General features: G+C 39.9%; 1 protein-coding gene across 4 annotated transcripts in view; it reads right to left on the bottom strand.

Moving 5' to 3' along the window:
• The window catches only part of FRY (FRY microtubule binding protein), a 428026-nt gene that overhangs the window by 316267 nt on the left and 93499 nt on the right, over positions 1 to 18260 (bottom strand). For 2 of the 4 annotated variants that reach the window (XM_055317431.1, XM_055317432.1), the window contains exon 1: positions 15466 to 15793. In XM_055317431.1, coding sequence (XP_055173406.1) covers positions 15466 to 15670 — 205 coding nt within the window. In that variant the 5' untranslated portion in view covers positions 15671 to 15793. Of the gene's footprint in view, positions 1 to 15465; positions 15796 to 18260 lie in introns of those variants that run through there. The other 2 variants (XM_055317436.1, XM_055317438.1) reach the window with 2 other exon arrangements.

Genomic DNA, 18260 nt, shown 5'->3' with positions numbered 1-18260 from the left:
ATTCTTAACAGTGGCTCCTATTTTTATCCCATTTTACAGGGAATGTTTTAGGGAACAGAGGTGGCTAAATTACTTACCTAAGTTCACATACTGCCAATGGAGGAGGGGAAAGTATGGCACAGTTCTGAGTGGCACATAAGCATTTTCCTGAGCACCTACTATGGGCAAAATCATTGGGTAAATGTTTCAGGGCAATAAAAAAATTGAAAATTTAGCTCTTCTATTCAAAGAGCTAAAAATAAAGGTTAAAAAAATGACAGAAGCATGGAAAAAGAAAATTCATTAGAATAATTAGATACATATATATTTCTTTACACAATAGAGTTGATATCTTTCTAAGAAGTGTGTACCACATTTTTTTGTAAAACAAATTATTTAAAGTGCATTATAAGAGAATTTATTAATTCATAACACAATTTACATGACTCTCGGCTCAGTTTCTGATTTTTGTATTTAAATTGTCTTTTAGAAACAAAAGCAAAAATGAACTATTGGGACTTCATCAAGATAAGAAGCTTTTGCACAGCAAAGGATACAGTCAACAAAACTCAAAGACAACCTACAGAATGGGAGAAGATATTTGCAAATGACGTATCAGATAAAGGGCTAGTTTCCAAGATCTATAAAGAACTTATTAAACTCAACACCAAAGAAACAAACAATCCAATCATGAAATGGGCAAAAGACATGAGGAGAAATCTCACAGAGGAAGACATAGACATGGCCAACAGGCACATGAGAAAATGTTCTGTATCACTTGCCATCAGGGAAATACAAAGCAAAACCACAATGAGATACCACCTCACACCAGTGAGAATGGGGAACATTAACAAGGCAGGAAACCACAAATGTTGGAGAGGATGCGGAGAAAAGGGAACCCTCTTGCACTGTTGGTGGGAATGTGAACTGGTGCAGCCACTCTGGAAAACTGTGTGGAGGTTCCTCAAAGAGTTAAAAATAGACCTGCCCTACGACCCAGCAATTGCACTGTTGGGGATTTACCCCAAAGATTCAGATGCAATGAAATGCCGGGACACCTGCACCCCAATGTTTATAGCAGCAATGTCCACAAAAGCCAAACTGTGGAAGGAGCCTCGGTGTCCATCGAAAGATGAATGGATAAAGAAGATGTGGTTTATGTATACAATGGAATATTCCTCAGCCATTAGAAATTACAAATACCCACCATTTGCTTCAACGTGGATGGAACTGGAGGGTATTATGCTGAGTGAAGTAAGTCAATCGGAGAAGGACAAACATTGTATGTTCTCATTCATTTGGGGAATATAAATAATAGTGAAAGGGAATATAAGAGAAGGGAGAAGAAATGTGTGGGAAATATCAGAAAGGGAGACAGAACATAAAGACTCCTAACTCTGGGAAACGAACTAGGGGTGATGGAAGGGGAGGAGGGTGAGGGGTGGGGGTGAATGGGTGACGGGCACTGAGGGGGACACCTGACGGAATGAGCACTGGGTGTTATTCTATATGTTGGTAAATTGAACACCAATAAAAAATAAATTTATTATTAAAAAAATAAAATAAATTGTCTTTTAAAAGGGACACAACTATAATGTAAACGGAGTTGAAAACAAAGGTACCCTTCGTGAATAATGCTGCCTAAGTGAATATGAACTTACTGCAAACTACTCTGGGTATTAAAAATATAAAATAGTGTGGAACTTCAAACTCCAAGTGTCTTCCTTCCCAATCCTTTAAGATTGTCTTCTATAAAATGCCACTGGAAGATGGTCAGCAAAGTCCCCTGAGTTGTCCCAGAGCAAGCTTTGTCCTCTATGTGACTTAGCTACACATGGGTCACTGAGCCTGTTCAAGTGAATACAAACATTTTTCTGACAAGAGAAATCCTCTTGAGATAGGAAATATGAGTCTTATCCCCCGCTAATGAGTCTACCAAAGTTTTAACTGACAGAGCTTCTAACAAGAGTGATCTTTGGTTTATACCATAGGATAGGCTGAGCAATAGAATGATGGGGAGATGTTTAATCACAGTGGGGTCTTTCCAGGACTTTTTTTTTTTTTCAGAATAAAAGTTCTCTCTATAAAACTCCTGCTATCTAGACTCCAACTGTCTCCTATAGAAAATGAATCTTATTAGACTACAGATTTTCTCAAAGAATGAGCTGAAGGTCTATCAGAATCAATTCATGGCTATTAAAAGAAGTGTCCCTAAGCCAATCCCAAACTGATGAACCAGCATCTAAATTTAAATAAGATTTGTAGACCATTCTCATGTACTCCTGGGCAGACCACAGGCTTAAAGGAAATAGTTTCAAAAGACCCTTGGATTTTGATGAGGAACTTGATTGGTTTTGGATATGTAAAGATAGGCCTGAAGAAGAGTTTAGGAGTAAGAGCTGGAAAGATCAGAATTGCTTTGTTTAACAGAAAAAGAGAATAAAATTCTGGGGATATGGTGGTAGAAAGGAATTTGAAAGGATAGAGGGGAGAAAAAAGCCATTAAGATGACTAGAGGTTGAAGAATACCAATAGAGTAGGAATTGAAAAAAAGTCTCATGTGACAGGGGTGGCTGAAAAAGCTTTTTAAGATAAGGGGCAGGTGCATGGGTGGCTCAGTCGGTTAAGTATCTGCCTTTGGCTCAGATCATGATCTCAGGGTCCTGGGATTGAGTCCCACACTGGGCTCCCTGCTCAGCGGGGAGTCTGCTTCTCCCTCTCCTCCTGTCCCTCCCCCCTGCTCATGTGCAAGTGCTTTCTCTCATTCTCTCTCTCTAAAATGAGCAAATAAAAAAATCTTAAAAATAACAGGAGCATCTAATATTAAAGTCATTTGTGCTGAATAAATAATCTAAATTCCATATGTCTCAGTTTCCTCGGTGTCATAAAGTAATAGTAGCAAATCTCAGTTCATCAGGGCAATGGAAATTTAGGAGACCTTTCCCTTTCAAAAGGAACACACTCCTTGATCCTCTCTCCCAAAAAGGAAATGTTTATATAGGATCCAGGTTCCCCCTGCCCCAGGAGAATCACATTTCCTATGTGCTTCCTTGAACTAAAGTTACCTTAAACTGAAATTTCCTCACTCACTTGATTGTGTTTGTCAAAGAAACTTTTTTAACATCTGGAAGACAGAATAAAAGATAAAACCTGCTGAGATCATGATGCCATGCACGAAATTAGGGTCACCCCCATCCCAGTTGAGTCTTACCAACTGAGAGCGACATGGACTTTTTAGAACTTCCAACCTTGCCTGTCCACCCACCCCAGGAGCCATCACAGTGTAAAAAATGGTGGACATATGGAGTTGAATAAACAGGTTTGTGCATGATTTGCTCGTCTCCAGAAAGGAAAGTTGTGAGTGTCACTTTCTCCTCACTCTCTCTATTCATAAAAAAATGACCCCAGAGGTTCTTCATCTAGGTTCCTGTGGTGATATCATGAAGATTAGACTGGGAAGCAAGAGACCCTCAGTGTAAGCTGTCTGTGTAGGTCTGTTATTTCTTCATCTGTAAAATGAGTGCATTAAATTAGATTCTAAGATTTCTTTCAGGTCCAAAATTCCATGATTCTCTGATTTTTTTTTTACTACCAAATGAACTACTTTCTTGTCTAGATTCTTCAACAGCACAACCACCAAGTACTTTTGGCCTGAGCTCTGAGAAAATAGTAAATCCTCTGGACTCAAAGGTATCAGTAGGTTAATAATTAGGAGGGAATTAAACTTTTGAGGAAATATCACAGGTTTTTTTTCTTTTTTAAGAATTTATTTACTTATTCATGAAAGACGCAGAGGAGAGAGAGAGCAGAGACACAGGCAGAGGGAGAAGCAGGCTCCATGCAGGGAGCCCAATGTGGGACTCGATCCCGGGACTCCAGGACCATGCCCTGGGCCAATGGCAGGTGCCAAACTGTTGAGTCACCCAGGGATTCCCTATCATAGGTTTTTAAGAGGTCCTATCACTGGTTAAAATAAGAATGATAACTAGCTCATTGATGCCTGGAGTTGGCAAGATGCAGGCTTGAGGAACTCCTCTAACTTAAAAAGGGGTGCACTTCTCCCTATTTTCCCAATAATGAAATAAAAATTTTTTAAAGTGAGATATGTTTCTCAATGAATTATATACCTTAAAAGTTGACTGGAGGAGTGTTGTAACTTTGAATGAGATTCATTGCCTTTCAAATTTTATAACTGTTTTTCTTTTTTTAAAGAGTGTGTACACACACAAGCTGGGGTGTGGGGTAGACAGGAGTGGGCAGAGGGAGAGGGAGAGAGATAATCTTAAGCTCCACACCCAGCATGGAGCCTGACAGACAAGGGGCTCCATCTCACCACCCTGAAATCATGACCTGAGCTGAAATCAAGAATTGAATGCCACCCAGGTGTCCAGAAATTTTATAACTTATTTTAATTCCTCAAATATGCAATAGCTTATTATGCCACATTTAAATAGATGTTGCACATCACTCATTCAGGAATGAGTATCATCTAGCAATATGGTACCTTAAGATGATAATTGTAGAGTATGAGAAATTAGGGGTTTATGGACCTTCCAGGTTAAGGGTAGAATTCCAGTAAGCTGATTAATCTGTACTTTGTGCACAACTTTTACATATTAATCTATTTTATAGTGTTTGTTCATCTTAAATGACCACACTCTAAAGAAGCAAAACCAAAACTATGCCACGCTACTATAGCTTCTAAAAGAATGTGGTGGATTTTTGAGTAGATTTTTCACCTATCCCTACACACTGTATTTTCTTTTTTTATTGAAGTACACATTGTATTTTCAAATGTAATGAAAGCAGCATGCAATGCTGGACTTTATCTGAACATCAAAATTTCATATAGTAGTAATTTGTACCTCTGCTGCCCAAATACAATTAAGTTAGTTCCTAATATTGTTTTTGAAGCTATAATATACAGACTGAGGTAGGGAGCCTTTCAAGGAGGAGAGTAACAAAAAGGAGAAGGCAATCAACTCTTTGGAGGCTTCTTTCTCTCTCTTCCTCCTCCACCTTCTCCCCCTTCTGATCCCATAAATCCCGCAGAAGCAGTGGTTGGGTCATTGGCTTATAATCTTTGTAGTTGTTTTGGGGAAAGGACTAAACAGTAAACTTCCATTCTCCCTAGCTCAGCTCACCTAATTCAATCCTGTGTTAACTCATCACTATTTTCAGTGTTTAGAAACTTTAAAAAAAAACCTTCTAAAGAGGGAACCATTACTTACCAAATAAACAATGATGACACTCCTGCTACTCTCCCTTTTAACCATCTAGCTAACATTTAGGGAGCTTCCCTACAACCCAAAGGCAACACCAAACCCACTTTTATACCTGTAAGTCATCTTGCCCTGTCCATAGCAGTTAAAGTTTCAAAATAAAAACCACTTCACCTACTCCCAGCTGTGGGAGGTGACTGTATACATGGTTGTCACATTATTTTCTTTTTGCCTTTTTATTTTTCTTTGTAAGTGCCCTCTCCTGAACATGTTAGACAAATTCCTGGTGGATTTCTTTTATATCCCCTACATCTGCTACCATCACCCTCTTGATATAGATTTTGTGTTTTTCATTTTGCACTGTCTATGAAGAATTTCATCCCAGACCATTTCCTTTCTTCCTGCCCATCCATGTTTTTGTGTGTGTGGGTGTTTGGTGTAAGAATCAGAAGCTGATTTATTGCCAATAAAATGGCTTCTATCATTATAGATATTAGGTAAGCTTGGTTAAGCATACAGATTTTAGTCTTCTATTTTTGGTTAAAGAAGGACTGACTGAACAGTATGGGTATATCTGAAACAAAAAAGCCCTAATTTAGCAGAAATTAAGACAAAATGCAAGGCCATAACTGGGATGTTTACAATTTTCCAAAAATGCATTGCCTCCTATTTAACTACTTATGTAGTAGTGTGTGACATTGTTGTTAAAAATAATTATATTTGGCAATATTTTTTGAGAAGATACATGTGACTCCATAATGAAAGAAAATAAGTACAGTAGGTGTAGTTTACCCTCTTTCTGAATAATGTAATTTCTGTGCAGCAAAAAGCATCATGTATGATATTAACTTTAACTCATTGGATGTTTCTGTGTATTTTATAATATTACTTGTATTTTTAATAAGCTTTTTATTTTAAGGGCTTAAATGTTTCTCATTCATCCATTGGCTGCCTCTAGCAAGCTTTGAGGGTTGGCCAGTTTAGGCTGCTGTAACAAATTACTATAGACTAAGTAGCTTAGACAACAAACATTATTTCTCAAAGTTCTGGAGACTTGGAAGTCTAAGGTCAAAGTGCTGGCTGATTTGATGTCTAGTGAGGGCCTTCTTCTTGGTTTGTAGATGGCTGTCTTCTTGCTGTGTCCTCATATAGTTGAGTGGTCATCTCTCTTGCATCTCTTCTCATAAGGGCACGAATAATGTTCATAAGAGGCTTCACTCTTCATGGCCTAACTGCCTCCCAAAGCTTCATCTCCAAATACCATCAACTGGGGATTATGGCTTCAATATATGAATTTGGGGATGGGCACAAACTTTCAGTCCATAACACACTGTTATCACTTTTAATAAATGGTCAGGAGGTGGCAGAAAGAGTCCTAGTGTTTTATCTTATGATTCTGAGCAGGCGTTAGGACCTGGAGATGGGTACTCTGGACTACTGCACTCTGCCCTAAATTGATGTTGATATTCCCTTAGTTATATAGGAGTCAGAATATATCTCAAAGGACTGGGCCTCTTGCTGAGTTGAGCCCCAGGGACAGACATTCACCTTAGGAAAATTTCCCACTCTGTTTTTTAGAGGGCTCAGAAAAGAGGCATAAATTACAAAAAGGAACAAAGCCCAAGCAAAGAAACTCTAAGGAGGAGGAGGAGGAAGAGGAGAAGAAGAATTAAGGTGCCCCTGGGACTTTCCTGTAGCTTCTGTGCCAGATGACATGGTGTCAGTATGGCCATCAGCTGGTGCAACAGAGAGGCTCAATATTGGTTGCCAGAGAAGCTTCAGTGCCCAAATTAATGCACTCCACTTAAGTTGGAGAACAAATTACTGTATATCAATGTCTTAACCATCATCCATTCCTGGGACAGTGTTTTGCACCTAACAGATATTCACTTAGCAAGAGAGTTTAGATTTTTGTTGAACAGATGTTGTAGTCTTTCTCATGTATATCTTCCAGTTACCCTTGGTACCTATTTCAGTATTTAAAACTAAGGAATGTTTCTTGAAATGGTATCTCTCTTCCCCATAATCACCCTAAAATATGCCATCTAGCATTAACTATCCATTAAGCTAACTTTAGTCTTCTCAAGTGTCAGGGTCAGAGGAGAGAAGTGTGGTATTTGATAGCAGAGAAGCATCATCAGTGAGTCTGATCTAATGACCATCCTCATGGCTCTGGGCTCTGGATGCTGGGATGTTCAGAGGTTCATTTAGATGTACCTCTCATGTTTCCAGGATATCTGGAGGTACATCAACTCCTCAGCACAGAAAAACTTAAACTCATAACCCACTTGGGATGGAAAGGTTTTAAAATTGTGACTGAAAAATACCCTGACCGTCTTGAATGAGTTTGTACATGCATCCCAGAAGAAAATAACTACCTGTTTTATTTCATTTTGTTACCCTCTTCTCCCAAGTTTATATCTTTCTAGATCTTGAAATAAACTTGGAGGTATCTTAACTAAACTTTGAAGGGAAAGATCTTTTAGATAGTTAGATAGTCCCAAAGTATTTGGAGCAAAAGAACGGGGGGTATGGTGGTTTCTCATGTAACTGACTACCTGCAAGACCATTTCCATTCTAAATCATTGTTGAAAGTACATTATTTATGCAGACAGATAAAAATGCTTAAAAATAACCACTGGAAACTATATAAATATGTAATCTTTTAATTAGTCTTAATGTGAATACATATTTATAGCATTATTTAAAGATAGGGAAAAGTGTATGGGCTCTTAAATCTGTAGTCACACATTTACTGTAGATCAACAAATGGAGAGGAATTGCTTTTAGAATAGAAATGTTGGGACACCTGGATGGCTCAGTGGTTGAGCATCTGCCTTTGGCTCAGGGCGTGATCCCAGAGTCCCAGGATCTAGTCCCATATCAGGCTCCTTGCATTGAGCCTGCTTCTTCTCCCTCTGCCTATGTCTCTGCCTCTCTCTCTGTCTCTCAGGAATAAATAAATAAAATCTTAAGAAAAAAAAAGATAGAAAAGAAATGTTTAAGCCACTTTTCCATATATTTATATAGTAAGTTCTGAATTCAGAAACCTGTATTTTTTTTTAATTCTTTTTTATGACAGGGAGAAAAGCCTGAAGTGGAGGTATAAATCTAATGCCTTCTGCTTATGCTGAGCTTACTATCGGTCCCTGCATAAAGGTGAAACATATTTCCCCTTGCTTATTAATCATGTATACAAACATTACAGCCTCAGCATTTTTGTTTTCCTTAAAAGTAACTACTTTGCCACTAATAATCTCATTAGAGCTTTTTGTTTGTTTCTTTTTAGAAAACAAGAACAAAACTTCATCCCTTTGAATAGACTTATCCAATAAATAAATTTGATTATTTAAGTAAACAGACTGTTTCTGTTGCATCAGTAGTTTTTAATAAGAAATTCCATAAATATTGTTAAATACTTTAAGTCAAAACATTAAATGCTAACATTCAAAAGATTTTGAAGTCTAAACACTAATATTTAAAAAGATTAATTTCAAGTCATGAATTCACTTACAATCTCACATGGAATTTCAATTTTTTAAAATCACAAGTGCAAACCAATTATCTTCTTATTCCAAGTTTTAGTTAAAAAAAAAAAAAAAAGCTTAGGGTCTGAGTTTCCAAAAGCAAGGCCTTACACAGGCAAAATTAGGAAAACATATTAAAGACCACAAGACCACAAAGCTACACATAAGTGTAGAAAACACAGACATTGGGGGATCCCTGGGTGGCGCAGCGGTTTGGCGCCTGCCTTTGGCCCAGGGCGCGATTCTGGAGACCCTGGATCGAATCCCACGTCGGGCTCCCGGTGCATGGAGCCTGCTCCTCCCTCTGCCTGTGTCTCTGCCCCTCTCTCTCTCTCTCTCTCTCTCTCTCTCTCTCTGTGACTATCATAAATAAATAAAAGTTAAAAAAAAATAAAAAAAAATAAAAAAAATAAAACACAGACATTGATGTTTCTAATATCAAACAATTTTCAGAAGCTTTACAGGACAGAACTCTCAAGTTTAATGATTCATGGTGAGAAAATCTATGGATACTAAATCACAAAGAAGAGTTCCCATATCCTGCTCTTTTAATGAGAAATTTAAAATTAATAGTTCTACTACTAGTATAGACCTATTGACCTATTTAGGATTTACTTTAGCAGAGGGTCTGATTAACAACAACTTTGAAGAACTTGCCAACCACGAAGATTTGCAAAAGTGGGGGATGCCTGGGTGGCTCAGTGGTTGAGCATCTGCCTTCAGCTCAGGGCATGATCCTGGAGTCCCGGGATGGAGTCCCACATCGGGCTCCCTGCATGGAGCCTGCTTTTCCTCTCTCTTCCTATGTTTCTGCATCTGTCTCTCTGTGTCTCTCATGAATAAATAAATAAAATCTTAAAGAAAAAAAAGATTTGCAAAAGTGTTACAATCGTACCTATTATTCACCTAGTAATAGGAGAAAACACTAATTATGAAAAACAAAACCTTTACTACCACTAAAGAATAAGAGCCCACCAGCAATTGCAGTTGAATATCATTTTATAGTAATGCATTATCTCATTGGAGTTCCACGCAAGCTGTGAAACTGGTGTTTTCATTCTCATTTCAGAGAAGGATATAGGTTCTGAGAGATCAAGTGACTAGTCATTTAGTAAGAGGGAGAATCAGGACTTGAACCCAGCAGTGAGGCAGATATTTACTATGTGAAATTCTTTGGCTAACATAGAAGTTCAAACTCTTGCTTTGGCCCCTGAAAACAACCAGCTCTGGAAGGAGCTACTGGAGGAAGTTACAGGACCAGATGAGAAGGGGTGTGGCTTACAGAGTGGTTGTGACACATTTTATTCTCGCACGTCTTTCACAGCTGGCTATTTCACCACCTCTTATGCACTTATCATATGCAAAGCCTGCTGGTGGGTGTTGTGGGGAATACCAGAGTGTATTAATATAGCTCCCATCATTACCAAGTGGAGCCGCTGAACCTATTCGCAGCGGATGACAATGGCACATGATCCCAGGATGCAATTTTTTATAGCAAATATCTAAGGAGGCCCCTCCCCTGAAGGCCCTGCTGAAATGTCACCAAATGCACTATTCAGCAGGGTTTTAGAGTGATAGACCTCTAACAGAGAACACAATTCTTGAAGAGGCATGCTTTTTGTTGTTGTTAAAGATTTTATTCATTTGAGAGAGTGAGAGAGAGAGCATGAGCAGGCGGGAGGGCCAGAGAGAGAGAGAGAAGCAAACTCCCTGCTGAGCAGGGAGCTGGATATGGGCTCTATCCCAGGACCCCAGGATCATGACCTAAGCCAAAGGCAGATGCTTAACCAACTGAGCCACCCAGGTGCCCAAGGAAGCATGCTTAATTACAGGGTCTTTTGCTAGGCCTATGACAAGTAGGGAACCTGAATCAAACTATCCATCCTCACAGTCTCCTTCTGGCCACCCTAAGTGAAGCTGGAGCACATCTAGGTGCCATTGTTCTAATGGCTAACCTGTGTTTCCAGTAGAAACCTATGCGCAGCAAGCAGTTTTACTTTAGAAATGTTCAAAATCTACTTAGTTATAAAATGAATATGATTTTGGAGGAGGTTTTTTTGTTTTTGTTTTTGTTTTTGTAGATTGTGGATATTTGAAGGAAACATGCCTTTGCAGTGGAGTAGAGCTAAAAACGAGAATCCAGATGAGCTGGTGTATCTGCCTTGTGAGTGCTGGCCAGAGTTCCCTACTCCTCTGGCCGAGAGCAGTCCTCAGCACACTTGTCCTCTAAGCAACAAGGAAGTATGCTGAGCTGCCTGTTTCCTCTAAGCAGATGAGTGCTTGCTTTTCAGAACAGATGATTGTAAAAATCAGTAAGATATTTTAAGAACTAGCTGATTATATGAACCAACTTGTTTGCTTAAGAGTGCTAAGTGAACAGCCCATTACACCTGGCACCTGAGCTGCACTGGCTTCCAGGAGCAGGCTCAGATGCTTATTTTAATCTGACATGCTTATAGGTATAGTATATATTAGGACCACTTTTCTCTCTTCCCTTTCTTTCACTGTGCTATGGAGCTGCTGGAGTTTTTTTAGGAGGAGGGGGAGCCCAGGCTGGGGCTTGTTAGAGACATTCACTCCTGACACTGGGCCTGGTGAGAATCCAGTGAAACTGCAGAACTTCAGCTCTAGCTAGCATTCTATTGTTGAGGCTTCTTTAAGGGAAGAAGAGTGGTTAGTATTGAATGTTTTTGTGTAAATATGATCTTAAAATATATTGGCTTTCCTTTTAAAGATTCAGTGCTCTGAGTCTCTTTATTCCAGAGGCACTTACTGAGTGGTGTGATGTGCAAGGCACCCAGCTGGGAAAATTCTTTCACATCTGCCTAGACCAGAAACCAGGATTTTCTGCTCTCTCCTCAAGATCTAGAATAGTTCCTTTGTAGAATCCTAATACATGTTTCACTGAATGAATTACACACTGAGACAAGGGATACCTGCAGTTTTCCCTCACCAGGAGTTCTTAAAATGATGAAAGTCAGTATATAGAACATCCCCTGGGATAGTTTCTATCTGCCAACTAGTGCTTTCCTGGAGCTAGACTTAGGCCCTACAGGACAGACCCCGTTTCATAGCGAAGTAGTTAATTAACCACCAGATGTTGAATAACCACCTAATATGTGCAATTCCCTCTCCTGGACAAGTGGATCATGCAAGGTCATAGGAGACACAGTCTCTATTTTATTTTTATTTTTTAAATATTTAATTTATTTACTCATGAGAGACACAGACAGAGGGAAAAGCAGGCTCCCTGTAGGTAGCCTGGTGCGGGACTCAATCCCAGGACCCCAAAGGCAGACATTCAACCACTGAGCCACCCAGGTGCCCCCAGTCCCTATTTTCAAAGAGTTTTTATACAAACAAAAATTTAACAGCTGCCACTAAGTTACAAAGTGACCACTGAATCCATTCCCAACCTAAGACAACTGAACACAGTGCCAGGAAAAACTCATTTTTTTCTGCATTATGCAGTACTGAGGGCAAGGAAATGGTAAGCATAAAGGAGAAATCAAAGAGGTCAGAGGAAGAAAAGCAGCTGATTGCAGAAGATAGAAGATTTTAACTGGGCCTTGAAGCCCAGGTGGAGAATGAAACAAAGGGCATAATAGGAATGTAAGACTGTGTGAGTGGGAAGTGGGGGTGGGGGGTAAGGAAGAATGGCATGAAGAGAGTCTGGAAGAAGACAGAGAAAGCCAGGTATGCCAAGAGCTAATTCAGTTCAGTGCATTTTGAATCCACTGAATCAATATTTATTGAGCACATAGTATGTGCCAGGCATTGTGATAGGTACTAGGATACAGTGGTGATTGAGACTGATATGACCCATGGTTCATTGGCTAGTAGAAGATACAGACAAGTAAACAGACAATTACAATACGATGTGATAAGTGCTGTGCTAGGTAAAAGTCCAGGCGTTATGAGAAGGAGAAGGACACAGAGTGGACCAACCAGATGGAGAGCAGGAAAACTTCCTAGAAGGCATGTTAAACTGACACCTAAAGCCAGGGTGGGAATTAGGTGAAACTATGCAGATAGGGTATTCTAGAAGAGGAAACATGATGGGCCACAGGGGTCGGAAATTGGCTGTGTTGGTTGAAATACAAAGGGAAGGTGTGCCAAGAGAGAGACTGAGGAGATAAGCTGTGGCCAGATTATGCAGTCTCTTATACTTCATATTAAGGACTTTGGACTTTATCCTAAGAATAGTGATAACCACTGAAGAATTCTAATGAAGGGAATGAAACAACCAGACTTGCATCTTGGGTGGATGACTCTCTGCAGTGTGAGATGGCCCTTAGAGGAGAAGTGGGCCACAGAAGAGAAGGGTAATATATAGTTAGATTCTTGAAGGTCAATCCCTAACACAGTGTAAGGACTATAAAAATATTTCATGAATGAATGGATGAATTGATCAACTAATCAGTCAACCATTGTAGCACAGGGCTGAACACATGGGACTAGAAATGGAGGGTATATACATCTGTGCATTCATAAGGGTCAGAGTAAATGCATAGTGGAATGCTGACATGTATTCCAATCTTGAATCTCATCAGACAAATGGCAACAACAGTTGACAACAGAGTGCAGTGTAATTGGGCAGAAACAGCTTCAACACTGGAATCAAAATACCCAGATCTGAGGCCTGGTTTTGCCAGTGGTTAATTCTGAGATGCATCTTAGTTTCTCTGACTCTCAGATCCCAACATACATCATATCTGCTCGTTATGGCTGCACAGCAGTAGAAGATGGCAGTAGTTATCACAATCCTTATACGTTTCTGTTTTCAAGAGATGCTTAGGAGTTTTGGTGGGATGTACAGTTATCCACTGCAAAAAGAAGTTAGTATAGCCTGTATGACAGTGGAGTCATGGTTTGATTAAAGAGGAATTTAGAAATCAAGTAGCCAATATTGTCCAAAATTTGGCCTAGGAGGCTCTTTCATCTGTCAGTTGGAAGGATGAGAAGCCCATCTCCTGCCACGTTCCCCAAGGAGGGAAATGGAGGCAGAAACTAAGAACCGACCTGAAGGCCACGGGGTCAGTGGGGTGGCTCAGAGAACAGACAGCCACTGGGGACACAGACTAGACTAGAATTCAGCTCCCCTATGTGTAGTGCCCTTTTCAGAACGCTACTCTGTTGTGAATCATGACAATTCGAGATCTCAGAAAGGATAACTTGTGTGAGGTCCAAGGTAAGAGATCTTACCACAGCTGCAGCTGTAACTGACAGCCCAGAATGAGATGACCTTACAGAAAGAGAAGACACATGGGAATCACGGCAAAAGGAGGTAAGGTGCCCTGGGAAAGAAGGAGAAGCCTTCAAGAAGTATGGGGCTGGGCTGGTGGTAATAGAGGAAGGCAGTATGCATCATAACGTAAATGGATGTGGGTGATGTTAAATCAAAGAATAAAGGAAGAGAGAAAAAAAGCTGAAGGTGAAGAACAGCTCTGGGAGAATGTTCCTGAAGAAGTGCTAGCAAACCAACTCAACACAAAGTGCTCTCTGCCATGCTGCTTCAGGATAATAAGGCCTGCCTGGGTTCTTTGTTGCCTTCAGATCAAAGAGAACAGGCAGAAAGTAGCTGTTTTTCTAGACACATCAGACACTTGAGTGCTCCTCCTTACAGCATCTTTCACATTGTCCCTTCCTTTGCACTACAACACACTCACAAACTTGCACCTCTGACCCATTCTAGTCTGGGCTTCTCTTTTTTCTGCAGCAGAGAAAAAAGATGAAGAGCCCCATCGCTGAACCAAGAAGAAATTCATGAAAACAAGAGCTTCCTTAGGAAATGTAATTTTCAACTGGTGGCCTTGAGTCCCCATACTAAATCATCTCCTAGCTATTTCTTCAAGCAGGATCATGACTCAGCTGATTGGCAAGTCAAATCCATTTTTATGAAGTAAAACCTGATTGAATTATTTTTTTGTTTTCTATCATCAGAGGTTTGGTCCTTGGCAGTTGGGTCTAATCTATCCTCCGTAAAGACTCCAATAAATCAATCACGACAAAAAGGCCACTACTGGTTTCTCCAGGAAAGTCCAATGCAAATAGGACTGAAATCCAGTCGACTACATGATTCTCAGGGATCACTCTCCAGTGATACCTCAGTCAGGGGTCACTGTGATAGGCATCTCATCTGGTCTACACATCTGTAATATCCAGGCATGGACACCTGAAGCAGAAATCAGAGTCCCTTAATCAAGACTGAAATCCATGGGTCTTCTGTGCAGTACTACAGTTCACCATCTACATTGTTTAATTGAGCCCTTTACTACAAATGGTTTTAGGCTCTGATGCAAGACAGGAATTTGAAGCATGCATTTGAGTATTTAATGGTGTTAATTTCTGGTGCACACAAACATCAGCCTCACTCAACAATCCAATAATCTTGCAAAATAAAGAAAATACGCCAGAGAATGAAATGCAGCATGGAATTCTTCCAGATTGCAAGCAAAGCAGTTCCTTGATCCGGCCGCAACTGACAAATAATAAAATAGCTGCCAACCTACAGATCCTTGAAGATGTTACAATAAACAAAGGAAAGAAAAGGAAGAAGATGAGGGTGCTTTCAGACTGAGGAAATCACTTTTATTTTTTACATTCAAACATATTTATCTGGCTACTTTAAGATCTCAAACGTCCCAAGTTAATTTTAAATATAACACATCTGATCATAACAAATGAAATACAGTCCTTTTTTTCTACTGGCAGGCATAAACTTCAACAATTCCTACCTGGAAATATGGACGGTCTCTTTTTCGGGCGCCTCAGGTGAATAGGTTCCAAATTTTTCAAGTTTCTTTGAAGTCTTCCTCTAATGTCATTTCCTATGAGTAGTTCAGGTGGCAGACTACTCCGTCTTGATGATTTATAATCATTTTGAGACGAATTTAGTTTGTTCTTCGTTCTGGAATATAAATTGCTGTCATCAACTGCCATCGTAGGACATACATTCAAGACTCTTAACAAAAATCCAAAAAGCCAAACCCCAAGCCTGCAGCAGTCCCTGCCGCCTCAGCCCCAGATTCAGATGTTCTCTTGTTTTACCCTGCACTTGTTTGGGAAGCTTAGCAAGTTGAAGGCGTGGATGTGAACAGGTGTAGAATTACTAAGTAGCCCCTCCTTTCAACAGTTAATAGCACAGGGGAGGAGAGATCCAAAAAATCATTAGGTGTAGAAGAGCGGGGAATTTGAGCAGACGTCGGCACACCAGTGCATGCTCCTGTAGATGGTCATAAAAAGTGGTGTGAAGGTGGCTGTGTGGAATTTCTGTTGGTCCAATGCCATAAAGTAAACATGACTTATTACTTAAAAATAATTACCCATGCAGATCACAAGTCTTATTTTTCTTACTGCTTCTCAAACTCTTACAGATTTTTTTTTTTTTTAAGTTTTGGGAAAACATTTTTACATTCTCTCGTACCCTTTTGTTTCGAACCACATACACAGAACAAACATCCGTCTTTATGAAATTCCTTGTTAGGCAGGCGGCCAAGTGGAAGTTGGCTGCAACAAGGAGATGAGAGATGGTTGGTGATGATCAGGAAGGAACCCGCTGTGGGTGTGTATGGAGCAGAGCAGCAGTGCCGGGAACCCAGCACTGCTCCCCGACCCGCCCTTCCATCCTGTGCTCTACCTGGCAGATGGCTTCTTTAAAAGTTCTGCAGTCTGGCTGCAAAGTCAGAGGTCTAGCAAACAAACTATGACTGTAGAAGTGATGATGGCCTCCACTCATCAAATAAAAAGTAAATGTTATCCTTGCATGTCTCTGCCTTGCTTTCAACTAAAATGGTCAGCTGGTTTGGTGGTCTGAGAAAAACCAGCATTTGCTAGATTCCAGCTTGAACTCTTACATATTTTCTTTCTATCTCTTCTGGAATTTGCTTTTTTGCGTCCTTTGTTCCCTTCCCCCTTGCTCCATTTATGTGGAAATGTTCTGCGCTCTTTTCTTTAATTGACTGTGGAGAAATCATAACTTTCTGATTTATCCTTTCCAGCCATGCTCCAGGACTGTGTCCTCTATGTCGTCTATCTCCCCTGTCGTCCCTCACTACCTCCTCCCACATACACACCTCTCTTCTGTTCTGTCTGGCTGCATGGGGGTCGAAAGATAAAGAAGATAAGATCTTCCTTTTCACTTCCCAGGGCTAGGAATCAGTAGATTCATAACATTATAGAGGATTTCAGGGTTGTTTTTTCTTTGGTTTCCTAGATGCCAAGTAGGTTTTACTATTTGTTAGAATTTGGATTTTGGGTGTCTTTACCTAGTTAAGGATACACCTCCATACTAAGAGAAGTTTCTCTCTCTACTTATGCCCTTTTGACAACAGGTCTTCAAACCACAACAGATTTTCTAAAGAGAAAAGCATTTTTTTTTAAACAGTGATGTCCAGATCAGGGGTGCCATTATAATCCAGCAATTACACATATAATTATAACCTGGCAATTGTATTTACATATTAGATTATTAGGTTATTTTACTAATTCTCAGAAACACCTATACGACCTGCCTCACAGTACTTAGAACTACTTTATCAGGCTGAAATGTATCATTAACTTCAAAACAATGAGTGGTTTGTACAAAACTGTTTAAAAGCCCATGAGACTGCTTGAATCTCCCTCAGCTTAATGGAACTACACTTTTTTTCCCCCCTAGGGAAGAAGTAAAAGGTATTTTTAAACTTTGAGATAATGATTTAATAAAAAAACAAAAACAAAAACAAAACAAAACAAAAAAACCATTTTCCAAAGCCTCAAGACCAGCATTTCAGTTTCAAATACACAGCAAGGTAGAGTCTCAGGGCACAAATATTGGATAGTAACAGGGAGAAATACAGCAATAGACAAGCAGCAGTTTGAGCTCTTTAGCGACTATTCTTTCCTAACTTCCTGCCATTAAAATTTTTAGCTATTCAGTGACTACTCTTTCCTAATTTGCGGTATTATCATGAGCCTAACGAAGAGTGCATGTGAGGCGAAATGGAGTCTCTGAGAAAGGGTGTTATTGCACACAGCGCGCAACAGGTACAGCTGCATGGTGTGCACATATAATTTTGCCTTTGTCTTTAAGGGGCTGGCTGGAAGCATAGAGTTAAGTACAGACGCATCTGAAATGCAGTATAATAATAGCTGTCCTTTATTGCATGCTAGTACCAGCGAGGTTCTTTGCTTAAGCCTTCGATATACATTATCTCATTGATTCTTCTTAATCACCCCATGATGAGTGAACTGAGGCACTGAATCAAATGTCTAGGAATTGGGGAAGCTAAGACTTCATTAAGCACAGGTTTTATCTGACTCCAATGCTTCTGTTCGAGTCCGTGCTTTACACTGCAAAATCATGCGGCTTTATTAAATGTTATCTGAAATCTAAAAGGAATTGGAAAGTCTTTTCTCTATCTTCCTAAAATGATTCTTGGTTTTAAGCAGATTCCTTTTGCATCAACTATATGATTGAGGAGTGGTCCAATTGGCCTACCCTGGCTTAGCCCTCGTAATTGGCTGTCAGTAGGTCTGTAAGGTTTATGAG

Source organism: Nyctereutes procyonoides, unplaced genomic scaffold (genome assembly GCF_905146905.1).
Source record: "Nyctereutes procyonoides isolate TBG_1078 unplaced genomic scaffold, NYPRO_anot_genome, whole genome shotgun sequence".
Lineage (NCBI taxonomy): Eukaryota > Metazoa > Chordata > Mammalia > Carnivora > Canidae > Nyctereutes > Nyctereutes procyonoides.
Note: the sequence above shows the minus strand (reverse complement) of the source record. Positions and strands in the feature narration are given on the sequence as shown.